The following is a 14,077-nucleotide window of genomic DNA, read 5'->3' as shown; positions in this document are numbered from 1 at the left end:
TTTTGGAGATGTATGTGAAAAACTACCCACGTCACCTCTATGCAGAATATCCTAAGGAACAGCCATACCAATGTTGGTTCTGGTTGGTTCTTTAGTTTTAAAGGGGAAGAGTTTTTTTTTTAAAAATTGTTAACAATGATGACGGACGCAATGTCATGGGAATAGCTCACATGGCCTAAGACCAAGTGAGCTGAACATGGATATTTTTCATATCAAAATTACCATATTTTCTATTTTAGACAAATGAGATAGTATTGCATATTATAGATAGTTAGATTACTTCAAAATATAGTATATATTACCAATACTTTATGAAATTTTGATATTTTTGTTTTCCTAGACCAGTGAAAATCTATTCCGCATGGTCAAATACAACAAATAAGGACATTTTTTGTAAATAAAAATTACATTCTTTTGATATTTAGAGCAATTAAATGGTATCACATAAGTGAAAAAAGTATATTTTACCCCAACTCTATGAAATATCAATATATATTTATACTCCCGGACCAATAAAAATGGACATATTTAATATCAAAACTGCAATATTTTCTCCTTTTTTTTTCACAAATCAGATGAAATCTCACTGGTAGAAATAGCTGAACAACATCAAAATACAGTATAATTAACTTAATACTGTATAAAATTTTGATATTTTTATTCTCTTGTAGAAGGGAAAATGTGTTGTCCATGCTCAAAGTACAACAAATATGGACATTTGCTCACAAATATTACATTCTTTTCACATTCAGTGCATTCAGATAGTATTGCATAAGTAAAAAATACTTTTTAGTAAGTTGAAAGTTAAGTGTATTTTACCTCAAAAAATTACTTTCTTTTCATATTCACAGCAATTAGATGGTATTGCAAAAGTTAAAAATACTTATCATCCTAGAATTTGAGTTAATTTTACCCCAACTTAATGAAATTTCATTAAATTACACTGTTACACTTCCAGGACAATAAAAATGTTTTCCCAATGCACACTGTACTGATATGACCATTTTTATGACACATCAATACTGAACCCAGCTGCAAAAATCAAGGATATTGATATTTATTGACAAATTGTACACGTAGTACACATACAAGTAAATAATTATGACAATATAAATTATTATGGTGAAATTTATATGAAAATTTAAAAATTCTGTAAAATGTATGTATGTTTATGAAAACAAACATTAATGTAAAACTACATGTACAATGTTAACAACCAACATTTTACAATGTACAGACATACAGTGTACGCCTTAATGAAACCTATTGTTAAGTTTCCAAAGTTAAATTCCAAAATATACCAATAACAGAGATAAATACTTCTGGCGAACATGATCATTCGTGTATTGTACTTCGTGCCTTTTGTGTATCATGTGCTTCGTGTGCATGGGATTGGGATCGTTCCATGTTTCAAGAGGTGTAGCTTCCTCTTCAATTGTTATGAATTTCTTATTTTTATTTTTTAGAGTTTTTGGAATTTATTCATAAAAAGGCTTATTTCACAAAGTTACACAAACTTCAAAACACTTCAAAAAATTCAGGAACTTATTAGTTTTTTGTTGATATAACCTTGTTTTTTATCTTAATATATTTTGTGTCTTATATTTCTACACAATCAAATTTAGAATTGTTTCAAGCTAGAATTTTGTGTCCATACATCCTAACTGTTCATGGTTGGACCTCTGTGGTCATATCAGGCTGCTTTCTGCAACAATTTTATTTTAGATGCTTTTAGCAATTCTATAAAACATTTTAAAGTCAGCTTGACTAAATATTTATGTGAGCTATTGCAATCTTTTGACCCGGTTTTATTTCTTTTACCTCTACAATTAGTGTCATTTTTTTTTTCAGAGAGTGCTTATAAAGAAATGCAAGATCACAAATCCAGCAATGACTATGTCAGAATCTCAGTTGTAAGCAGTGCAATATACTGTTTAGAGAAAAATGATGTTGTTATTCTGAAAGGTAGAGAGGGAACAGGAAAAACTAAAATGACATTAGAACTGGCATCGAAATTTGAGGAGAACGGATACCTACCTGTTCAGGTGGTGTCAGAAGATGATGTTACAGATGAATTTGATCAGTCAAAAGTTCTTTATATTGTTGATCATTTTAATGACATGCAAAAATGGAAGGCCATGCTTGAACACTTTTTGTCAAAAAGAAAGTCAAGTAGCTCATGTAAAGCTATATTCACAACAAAGAATTTTGATTTTCCTGAATTGAGAGAATGCAAATATTATAAAGAAATTGCAATAGATTTTGACAATGGGCTAACAAACGAAGACAAACAAAATATTCTTACATTTTATATGAAGAATAATGATGTTGCAGTTGTTCCATCAAAAGATAGCAATTTCAAGATTAAGGAAATAGTAATGGACAAAAATCAACAAATAAAACTTGACCATGACTCAATCAAGAGTATCATTCAGACAGAGCCTCTTCAAGGATTCCCTCTAATGGCAAAACGGTTCTGTCAAGATAGGTTAAAGTTACATTTTGGAGAAAGGTTCTTCAAAACTCCACCTGAGGCTTTGGTACAAATATTGAAGAAGATGAAGGATGATTGCAGAGATTCAGGCAGTCATCATGCTGCTCTAAGATATCTTGTTCTAGTGTATATAACATTGATGGATGACCAAAAACTTGACACTAATAATATAGATTATATAAAAATTTCACACTCAAAACAAGCATTGTTTGGGACTAAAAATGAAAATATATTAATGCCTAGTATTGCTGATCACAAGATTATTGAGGAGATAAAGGTAGCTGCCAACAGTCTTGTTGGTGAGTATTTAACCTGCTCTGATTGTGTGTATGAATTTATTCATCCATATTACTGTAAAGCTGCAGTCTTGTCATTCAGTGATAATGTATATCTTTTCATTCCGTATTGCAGAATTGAAATAATACTAGAATATATTAGAAGACGCAATTATTGCAGTGAAGAAGGGACATTTATATCAATGCCTGAGATATACTTAGATTTACTTATTGAGAGATTGGCTAACACATTCATTCAATACATCACAGAACAGAGTAGTTTAAAAATGGCCTCTGACATTGGGGAATATATATATAAATATTGGATAGAACAAGAAGATAAAATTTTTTGTTATAAACTGCTACTTCATTTAGAAAAGCTCATATATAAAGGAGAGAACATTGAAGAAAGAATTCAACCATGGCAGGTCTTCATTTTGATGAAACATTTGACGTGTAATTGGAGAAACCTTTGGATTTGTTCTGAAGATGTGATACAAGATATAGTTGTTATCTTTGGGCTTATATATCTGTTCCAAGTGCAACCAGAAATAAACCCAAAACCAGAAAAAAAAGGATATAAGGATTATGAAATAAAGGTTCAAGCGTTCAATACCCTTTTTGCCAGATTTGAAATCAGGTCTAAATCTGACAAGGAAGACGACAAATTTTATCAGAAACTTGGTGCACCTTTGGATTTGTATGGGAACACTTTCTTCCATTACCTGGTCCTGTTCAATGAAAACGTAGCCTTTTTAGTACTAGGGACATGTTTGAAATATTCTAAAAGAGAATGGACTGGGGCAAATAAACAAAACTTTCGTCCAATAGACATGTCGGTTGCTTTTGGAAAGCCCAAACTTCTCGGGTTGTTTTTTGAACAATACAAAGGTTTTAAATTGAAAAAAGAAGACTGGATGAAGATTAGGAGGAAATATCTGACGGAAATCTTGTCAGATGTTATGGAGTCATTACATGGCAAAGCCAAAGGACCTGAATCAACAGATAAACCTTTTGAAGTTCACGAAAATTTTGACTCTGAAATAATTAGATCTATCATTACAGGCAATGAAGATGACTTAAAATCAATAACTAAATTATTGAAACAGAAATGAATGAAGTTTTGAAGTGCGATGCTGTATTCTTAGAAATGTCTTTTATAGTAATCATGAGAAATGTATAGGCAGCTTCATAATCGTGCAATATTATAATACTATAATCATACAGATTTACATTTACTTGAATGGTTAACTTTTAAACTCACTTAGATCAAAGGCCAGTTTGAGTTAATGTCATCATATAGCTTCAGTTGGCATTTTGCATTAAACTCACCTGAAATCATATATCTAATACAGCTCATTATTTGGGATTATAATTACAATATTTTAATTTGTATCCCTCTCTGAGAATAGAACTGCTACAAATGCTTTAAACATAATCTAAGAATGAATCCCATATTTTGGTCGTGCTTAAAATCTTTCCAAACTAAAAGAGAAAGATAAACATAAAACTTAATCAAGATTTAGCATGAAATACAAAAAAATACCAATCATATATGTTGCAAATTTTGATATGCTGTATACATGTTTCAAAGAGTAATCTCTCATAGCAGCGTTAGAATCAAATTCTGTGGTTTACCTGCGTCACCAACGTCGCATTCATGAATATTACAATATCCTAAGCGACACCACACTCAAAGTAACCGAATGCCAGTTTAGTTTTAGGATAAAATTTTGGTCCGCATAGTTCACACTGTTCACACCGACGAAATGGGTCTATCATCTATTCCAAAACTAATGAATTTAGATCCATCAAACAATTCATATTCATGACATATAAAATTGTATGCATTGTCTTAATATTGTTTCTATAAATTGTGTTTAAATATTAATTAAAATTTGCCAAATCTAGATATTAGAGTGAAGTTGATCCTTAAAGTTTTGGACGGACGTATTAATAGAAGTCTTAGTCTGCTTAGTGGAAATATCCGCATTTTTTACTGCAAAGAGTGCGTTTTTACGGATTGACAGCATATCATTTAAAATATTGTAACTGAAAGGTATAAACGGCATTTTATAGATACGCCTTATCACCAGCTAACAAATAAAATCAAAACAAACCAACTTTAATTGCATACAAAGAAAAACAGTGGTACAAAAATATAGTTCCATGTTAGGCAATATTGCATCAATACTCCCGTTTACATCACGAAATCATAAACACAAAGATTTAAAAAAAATTACCCACTGAACTTATCTCTGCCATTTTGTTTAATCTAGTATACATATTAAAGCTACCCTTGGAATACCAACCAAAATGGTCCATAATATATTCAGTGTTGCCAAAACCAGAAACGGCTAAGAAACCGCACAACCTCCTAAAACTATGGGAGGTCTCTCCCTCGTCTATTCAAAACTCCATCCAAAATGCAAAATAAATATCCCGACATTAAATTAATACCCATCTCTGCAGCACCTGCCACGAACTTCCTAATTGCAAACAGAATGAACTAATCTCAAAACAGATTTTTTTTTCACCAATTACTCGGAGTTGCTAACCGTATGGGTAACCTCACAACCAGAATCATCATGTAAGCGCCTAATCTCTGAAGTTGAAAATTTATCCAAAATCAGAGGCCCTATCCCTGCAAAAAAACTAAAGTTTATAAACACTTTACCTGTTCGCAAGATGAATTTCTGTGGAATAGAATTGGCTTTTACAAAAAGCATAGGTGTCGCCTGCGTAACAACACGATGCGATATGGCCTGTTCATGTGTAATAGGGGTTGCGCTGGGCTTCGCCAATGTCGCAATTTGCGATTTTTTATTTTATCTGGTGACAAAAAAAGCCAGTTGGCGATTTTCTTGGCGCCTAGGTTTTGTATATTAAAATTGACAGGAAATTTATCAGCAACGGATATTCTCTCTAATTTTGTGTTGACACCTGGTCAGAGTTAATTGACTATGACCAATTTACGACTGAAGGCAATTAAAGGTAATAAGACCAGGCGACCGTGACTGACAATATCCTCATGGGAGGTGTCAATCAAATGTAAATATATTATTGAGCCAATCAAAACTCACATCATCTGGTCGAAGGTAAAGACAATTAAGGCCATGTGCACGTGGCTACACACACGTTTCACAGCCCTGTTTAACCATGTAATACATTCAGAAACAGACTTGCCTAATAACAGAATAAATTAAATCTAATTAACAATGATTATTCCATCAGGAAGTTTTCAAATACTTCGAATTGAAAGAATTGGTAAAAGAAAATGGGTGACATTTGTTTACACTTATGCCATTTTTGACTTTTTTGGCGGGAAAATTGGTAAACAAATAGAATGGGAATTCCCAAAATCCAATTAAAGATCTGCTATTCAGATATCAAGATAATTAAACAGGGACACAGTTAATGGTCCATGGTACAAAATGCAGTTTGACAGAAATGTTATCACTTGAGAAAAAGAATCAAGTTTGTTAAAAATAAAAAAATATATACATTGTATTAGATAAATTAGCCCATAAAGGACAAATGTGAACATGTTTTAAAATCATTGACTATATGAGATTAGTAATATAAAGTCTTTTGATAGAAGTAAAATACCTGTTTCTGGAGTAGTACTTCTTTATTTTATGCATATGAAAGTGACAGACTAGAGCAAAAAACCTCTTTTGTACATGCATCAAGAGTGAATCTTGGGTACATGTATGTCATGAATGGAGAGATTATTTTGATGAATTGACAAAGATAATGCATCAGTGGACTTATATTTGTCTTTTTTTTCAAAGTATAATTTTTTTGGCACCCTTTGGCTTTACTTTCTGAAAGCTGGCGACAAAAAAATGGCAGCTGGCGATTTTTCTGGCGACAGAATTTTGGAAGCCAGAGCAGCCCCTGAGCATCTAAGTATCATAGGACTATTCACATGATTCACAGACTTAGAATACTCATCCCATCTACTTGCCTACCAGTAACATTTAGATATTCTTTTCAGTTGACCTAACGAAGTTTTAACCGTGCTAGCAGCTAATCGTAAAGGGCAATTACAGTTGCGACGACTTCTAACCTCTCATCGTTTCTGTCAGAATTCGCAGTCATAGAACAATTCTAAACTGTTAGAAACTGTTCTGGCCCGCGATAGGCCTTCTCAGGATTTTGGACCAACTGTCATAATCTGTCATGGGTCGTGACACTCTCTTGTCAGGAACTGTTCTAAGTAGAACCGAGACGTGGTTTTGTTTGAAGAGTTCCCGACAGATTCTGATAGTCAATAGCTAGAGAAAGCTTCTCTGACTGAATTACATACAGCGCTTGTACGTAACTCCGAAAAAAAGCCGAGGCACCAGAATCCCTGAAATTGGTTTGTCGCAGTCACCAGTATGATACAGAGTACTTTATATTGACAATTTTAAACATTTTATACAGAAATTTTCAGACCTTTATGAAATTTAAAAGTGTTCACACTCATACATTTTGCAAGCACATGAAATTCTTGAAGAATGTTGACTGAAATATATGTGTCGCAGTCACCCACATGATAGTTATATTAAAAAAAATAGCATTTTAATCAATACTTTTAGACCCTCATGGAAATAACAAGTGTGTGCATTCATACATTTTGCAGGAATATGACATTTTGAAGAATTTTGACTGAAATATACGTTGCAGTCATCCGCATGATAGTTACATGTACATTCAAACACTTAGCATTTTATTCGGTAATTTTAGACCCTCATAGAATTAAAACGTGTGCGCACTCGTGCATTGTGCAGAAATATGTCAACTTTCAGAATTTTGAATGAAATGTATGTGTCGCAGCCATCCACATGATAATTATGCGGAAAAAATATCATTTAAGTCATTAATTTTAGACCCTTTTGTAATTAAGAAGTGTTCACACTCCTACATTTTGCAAAAATATGTCAAAAAATTTATATGCAGTCACCCACATGATAGTTTTATAGAAAAAAAAATAGCATTTTAATCATTAGTTTCAGACCATTATTGAAATTAAAAATGCTCGCACTCGTACAATTTGCAAATTTTTAGAATTTTCAATTAAATAAGGTGTCAGAGTCACTAATATGAAACCAATATTTACATTTTCTACATTGATTTAAGACCGTATAGGTAAATTGGAAGTGCTCGCACTCATGTTCTTTGCAAAAATGGCATTTTAAAGAATTTTGACTGAAATATATAGGTAACAGTCACCCATTTAATGCTAAAGCTGTCAATTTTAACACTTTTTAGAATGATGTGTGAGCCTAATGTTATTTTCACTCGAACGTACTTTCACTCAAAATTTATTTTGTCAATCTTGAACTTCTTGAGAATTACCAAACATCTGAAAGTTATCGGTTCCCTTGTTTACACTTAGAACGGAAACACAGACCTTTAATTTTATAATTAAATAATTTAATTTAATTACAGGTATATGACAGAATGTTAAAAAATATACATGTAAACAATGATAATTTTTGAACGATGAGCGACTTGGCCTTGTGCGACAAATATTGGAAAATGAACCACGATCGAGTGATCGATGATCACGACGAGCTCTATATAATTTGAAATTCAATGTAAATTTTGAAATCAAGTTTTTTGTTTTTTTATTTGGTCGGATTTAATTTGCTAATTTACGTTAGTCACAAAGTTTCCATTATTAATTACGAACTTCTAGTTCAAAATTACGTCACAGAGATATAGAGTCAGAAGCTGTCCATGGGTATGATAGTTTGTAACAGCTTATCGTATTTCTTTGGCACGACCCACGACAGTTTCTGTGAGGATCTGTCAGGGAATAGGGCAACATGTGTCCTGACCCAGGACAGCATATGTCAGAATCTGTCAAGATTTCTTTTCTATCTACTGTCGTAGAACAGTTTTCATGACAGTTTCTGGCAGAATTTAAGAGCGGTTAAAAGTGATCGCAACTGTACAGTTGAATATGCCAATTTCACACAAGTTTGAGCAATTAATTTAATAAATTTGAGAATCCTTCAAAATCTTAAAATGAGAAATTTTCTAATATCATCTGGTGCAGCTAGTACCATGCTTTTGTCCAATAGAAACTCGGAAAATTCTCTTTCCAGGGCACTAACTTTTTTGCAATATGGGGTGTCCTCTATTAAATTATCCAAAGCTCTGATGCGTTCCTCGCACATCAAATCCGGGCCTCCCTCAACCAACCGACACGCTAAAACACAGCCACAAGAATGACAAAACTTTGCATCCTCGTCGTTAGGGTATGTACATGCTGGACATGGAGAGGCTGGTTTCCAAATTATAGAAACTCCATATGACATCAAAAATTAGAAAAACAAGCTTCGCTGCAAAAAAAGTCATAACTTAAACCAACCCGTCGAAAATAATTTTTGATGGACCTAATATAATAGAATCGTCTGCTGTAAGACCTAACACAAAAGAATCCTTCACAAAAAAAAACAAAAAAAAACGAGTGTTGGCCACCATGGCGGGATAGGTGATAACTCGCGAAAAACAAAAGTACAACATGTCGGTTTCGTATTAACAAGAAAGCTTAGAACAGGAGGTATCAGGCCAAAAGGTGGGAAAACATAGGAATTTGAACCATCAGGTATGGACTGCGCAAATACACTTACTCCGGAGAAACCTGGTGTAGTACACGGCGTGAAGTGTCGTAGAAAGAGTAATCAAGGGAACCAAGGTTATAGCTGAAATCAAAAGAATGTAATCCAGGGACAAAGACTATTGTAGGTCTTATAATGAGGATCATTTTAATTTGCCTAAACCTTTTTTTAAACGGTTTTGGAGATGTATGCGAAAACCTCTGTCTGAACCCTGTTTTGTTTATACTAACAGTGGCCATGTTTTTTGGTTGATCAAAACTACCCACGTCACCTCTATGCAGAATACCCTAAGGAACAGCCATACCAATTTTCGTTCTGGTTGGTTCTTTAGTTTTAGAGGGGAAGAGTTTTTAAAAAAATTGTTAACAACGACGACAGACGCTATGTCATGGGAGGGAATAGCTCACATGGCCTAAGACCAAGTGAGCTGAATATGGATATTTTTCATATCAAAATTGCCATATTTTCTATTAAAGACAAATAAGATAGTATTGCATATAATAGAAAGTTAGATTACTTCAAAATATAGTATATATTACCAATACTTTATGACATTTTGATATTTTTGTTTTCCTAGACCAGTGAAAATCTATTCCCCATGGTCAAATACAACAAATAAGGACATTTTTTGTAAATAAAAAATACATTCTTTTGATATTTAGAGCAATTAAATGGTATCACATAAGTGAAAAATACTTTTTAACCTTAAAATTAAGTATATTTTACCCCAACTCTATGAAATATCAATATATATTTATACTCCCGGACCAATAAAAATGTAAAATAAAAATGGACATATTTAATATCAAAACTGCAATATTTTCTTCTTTTTTTCACAAATAGATGAAATCTCACTGGTAGAAATACCTGAACAACATCAAAATACAGTATAATTAACATAATACTGTATAAAATTTTGATATTTTTATTTTCTTGTAGAAGGGAAAATGTGTTGTCCATGCTCAAAGTACAACAAATATGGACATTTGCTCACAAATATTACATTCTTTTCACATTCAGTGCATTCAGATAGTATTGCATAAGTTGAAAGTTGAGTGTATTTTACCTCAAAAAAATACTTTCTTTTCATATTCACAGCAATTAGATGATATTGCAAGAGTTAAAAATACTTATCATCCTAAAACTTGAGTAAATTTTACCCCAACTTAATGAAATTTCATTAAATTACACTGTTACACTTCCAGGACAATAAAAATGTTTTCCCAATGCAAACTGTACTGATATGACGGTTTTTATGACACATCAATACTGAACCCAATTGCACAAATCAAGGATTTGATATTTATTGACAAATTGTACATGTAGTACACATACAAGTATATAATTATGACAATATAAATTATTATGGTGAAATTTATATGAAAATTTAAAAATTCTGTAAAATGTATATATGTTTAGGAAAACAAACATATTAGTGTAAAACTACATGTACAATGTTAGCAACCAACATTTTACGCTGTACAGACATACAGTGTACGCCTTAATGGAACCTATTGTTAAGTTTCCAAAGTTAAATTCCAAAATATACCAATAACAGAGATAAATACTTCTGGCGAACATGATCATTCGTGTATTGTACTTCGTGCAACGTGCCTTTTGTGTATCATGTGCTTCGTGTGCATGGGATTGGGATCGTTCCATGTTTCAATAGGTGTAGCTCCCTCTTCAATTGTTATGAATTTCTTATTTTTATTTTTTAGAGATTTTGGAATTTATTCGTAAAAAGGTTTATTTCACAAAGTTGCACAAACTTCAAAACACTTCAAAAAATTCAGGAACTTATTAGTTTTTTTTGTTGATATAACCTTGTTTTTTATCTTAATATATTTTGTGTCTTATATTTCTACACAATCAAATTTAGAACTGTTTCAAGCTAGAATTGTGTATCCATACATCCTAACTGTTCATGATTGGACCTCTGTGGTCATATCATGCTGCTTTCTGCAACAATTTTATTTTAGATGCTTTTAGCAATTCTATAAAACATTTTAAAGTCAGCTTGACTAAATATTTATGTGAGCTATTGCAATCTTTTGACCCGGTTTTATTTCTTTTACCTCTACAATTAGTGTCATTTTTTTTTTCAGAGCGTGCTTATAAAGAAATGCAAGATCACAAATCAAGCAATGACTATGTCAGAATCTCAGTTGTAAGCAGTGCAATAGACTATTTAGAGAAAAATTATGTTGTTGTTCTGAAAGGTAGAGAGGGAACAGGAAAAACTAAAATGACATTAGAACTGGCATTGAAATTTGAGGAGAACGGATACCTACCTGTTCAGGTGATGTCAGAAGATGATGTTACAGATGAATTTGATCAGTCAAAAGTTCTTTATATTGTTGGTCATTTTAATGACATGCAAAAATGGAAGGCCATGCTGGAGCACTTTTTGTCAAAAAGAAATTCAAGTAGCTCATCATGTAAAGCTATATTCCCAACAAAGAGTTTTGATTTTCCTGAATTGAGAGAATGCAAATATTATAAAGAAATTGCAGTAGATTTTGACAATGGGCTAACAGAAGAAGACAAAAACAATATTCTTACATTTTATATGAAGAATAATAATGTTGCAGTTGTTCCATCAAAAGAGATCAATTTCAAGATTAAGGAAATAGTAATGGACAAAAATCAACAGATAAAACTTGATAAAGAATCCATCAAGAGTATCATTCAGACAGAGCCTCTTCAAGGATTCCCTCTAATGGCAAAACAGTTCTGTGAAGATAGGTTAAATTTACATTTCGGAGAAGGGTTCTTCAAAAATCCACCCAAGGCTTTGATACAAAAATTGAAAAAGATGAGGGATGACATCTCCAGAGATACAGGCAGTCATCATGCTGCTCTACAATATCTTGTTCTAGTGTACATCACATTGATAGATGACCAAAAACTTGACACCCATAACATAGATTATAAAATAATAATAGAATCTAAATGCGCATTGTTTGGGACTAAAATTGAAAGTATAGTAATCCATCCTAAGGCTAATGCCAAGATTATTGAAGACATAAAGGTAGCTGCCAACAGTCTTGTTGGTGAGTATTTAACCTGTGTTGATTGCGTGTATGAATTTATTCATCCATATTACAGTAAAGCTGTAGTCTTATCATCCAGTGATGTAGCAAGTTCTTTCGTTCAGTATTACAGAATTGAAATAATATTAGAATATATAAGAGGACAAAATTATGACGATGAAGAAGAAACAGTTATATCAATACCTGTGAAATACTTAAATTTAGTTATTGAGAGATTGACAAGCACATTCATCCAACACAACACAGAATCGAGTAGTAGAAGTATGGCCTCTGACGTTGGGAAATATATTTATGATTATTGGATAAAACAAAAAAATAAAGAGTTTTGTCGTATACTGCTACGTCATTTAGAAATGCTCATATATAATGGAGAGAATATGAAAGTACAAATTCAATTATGGCAGGTCTTAATGTTGATGAAACATTTGACATGTAATTGGAGAAACCTTTGGATTTGCTCTGCAGATGTGATACAAGATATAGTTGTTATCTTCGGGCTGATAGATCTATTCCAAGTGCAACTAGATATAAACCCAAAATCAGAAGAAAAAGGAGATAAGGATAATGAAATAAAGGTTGAAGCGTTTAATACCCTTTTTGCCAGATTTAAAATCAAATCGGAATCAAAGATATATGACCAGGAAGAAGGCAAATTTGATAAGAAACTTGGTGCTCCATTGGATCTGTTTGGGAACACTTTCTTCCATTACCTAGTCCTGTTCAATGAAAACGTAGCCTGTTCAGTATTAGAAATATGTTTGAAATATTTTACAAGAGAATTGGCTGGAGCAAACAAACTAAACTTTCGTCCAATAGACATGTCAGTTGCTTTTGGAAAGCCCAAACTTTTCAAGATGTTTTTTAATTTCTACAAAAATATTAAACTGATAAAAAAACTGAAAAAAGAAGACTGGATGAAGAAAAGGAGGAAACATCTGCAAAAAATCTTGTCAGATGGTTGGAAGTCGTTAAATAGCAAAGAAGATAAAGCGTCATTTCATGGCAAAGGACCTGAATCAACAGATAAAGAGTCTTTTCCTGGTAAAGGACCTAAAGCAACAGATAATCGTTTTGACGTTCACAAAAATTTTGACTCTGAAATAATTAGATCTATCCTTATAGGCAAAGAAGATGAATTCAAAGCATTAACAGAGTTATTGAAACAGAAATGAATGTAATTTTTAAGTGCAATGCTGTATTCTTAAAAATGTATTTTATAGTAATCATCAGAAATTTATAGACTATATAATCAAGCAATATTGTAATACTATAATCATAAAGATTTACATTTACATGATTGATTAACTCTTAAACTCACGTGGATAAAAAGTCAGTATGAGTTTAAGTCGGTATCATCACATAGCATCCGTTGTTATCCGTTGGCATTTTGCATTAATCCCACCTGAAATCATAGATCTAATACAGCTCATTATTTGGGATTATAATTACAATATTTTAATATGTATCTTTCACTTAGAACATAATTGCTACCGATGCTTCAAACATAATAGAAGAATGAATCCCAATTTTGGTCGTGCTTAAAGTCTTTCCAAACTAAAAGAGAAACAAAAATAATCAAGAGTTAGCATCATATACAAAAAAATACCAATCATATATATAGCAGCATTAGAATCG

The 14,077-nt window shown here is 32.3% G+C and overlaps 1 protein-coding gene across 1 annotated transcript in view; it reads left to right on the top strand.

Moving 5' to 3' along the window:
- LOC148624182 (uncharacterized) overlaps positions 1-13,734 on the top strand; it is a 249,930-nt gene extending 236,196 nt beyond the window's left edge. The window contains exons 12-13 of the mRNA XM_088571013.1: positions 1,852-3,879; positions 11,495-13,734. Of these exons, the coding sequence (XP_088427139.1) occupies positions 1,852-3,879; positions 11,495-13,614 (4,148 nt within the window). The 3' untranslated portion in view covers positions 13,615-13,734. The remainder of the gene's footprint in view (positions 1-1,851; positions 3,880-11,494) is intronic.
- Positions 13,735-14,077: the final 343 nt, after the last annotated feature.

The sequence above is a fragment of the Perna viridis genome, chromosome 2 (genome assembly GCF_037379345.1).
Source record: "Perna viridis isolate PV_CMFRI_1.1 ecotype Kerala chromosome 2, ASM3737934v1, whole genome shotgun sequence".
Classification (NCBI taxonomy): Eukaryota; Metazoa; Mollusca; class Bivalvia; order Mytilida; family Mytilidae; genus Perna; species Perna viridis.
Note: the sequence above shows the minus strand (reverse complement) of the source record. Positions and strands in the feature narration are given on the sequence as shown.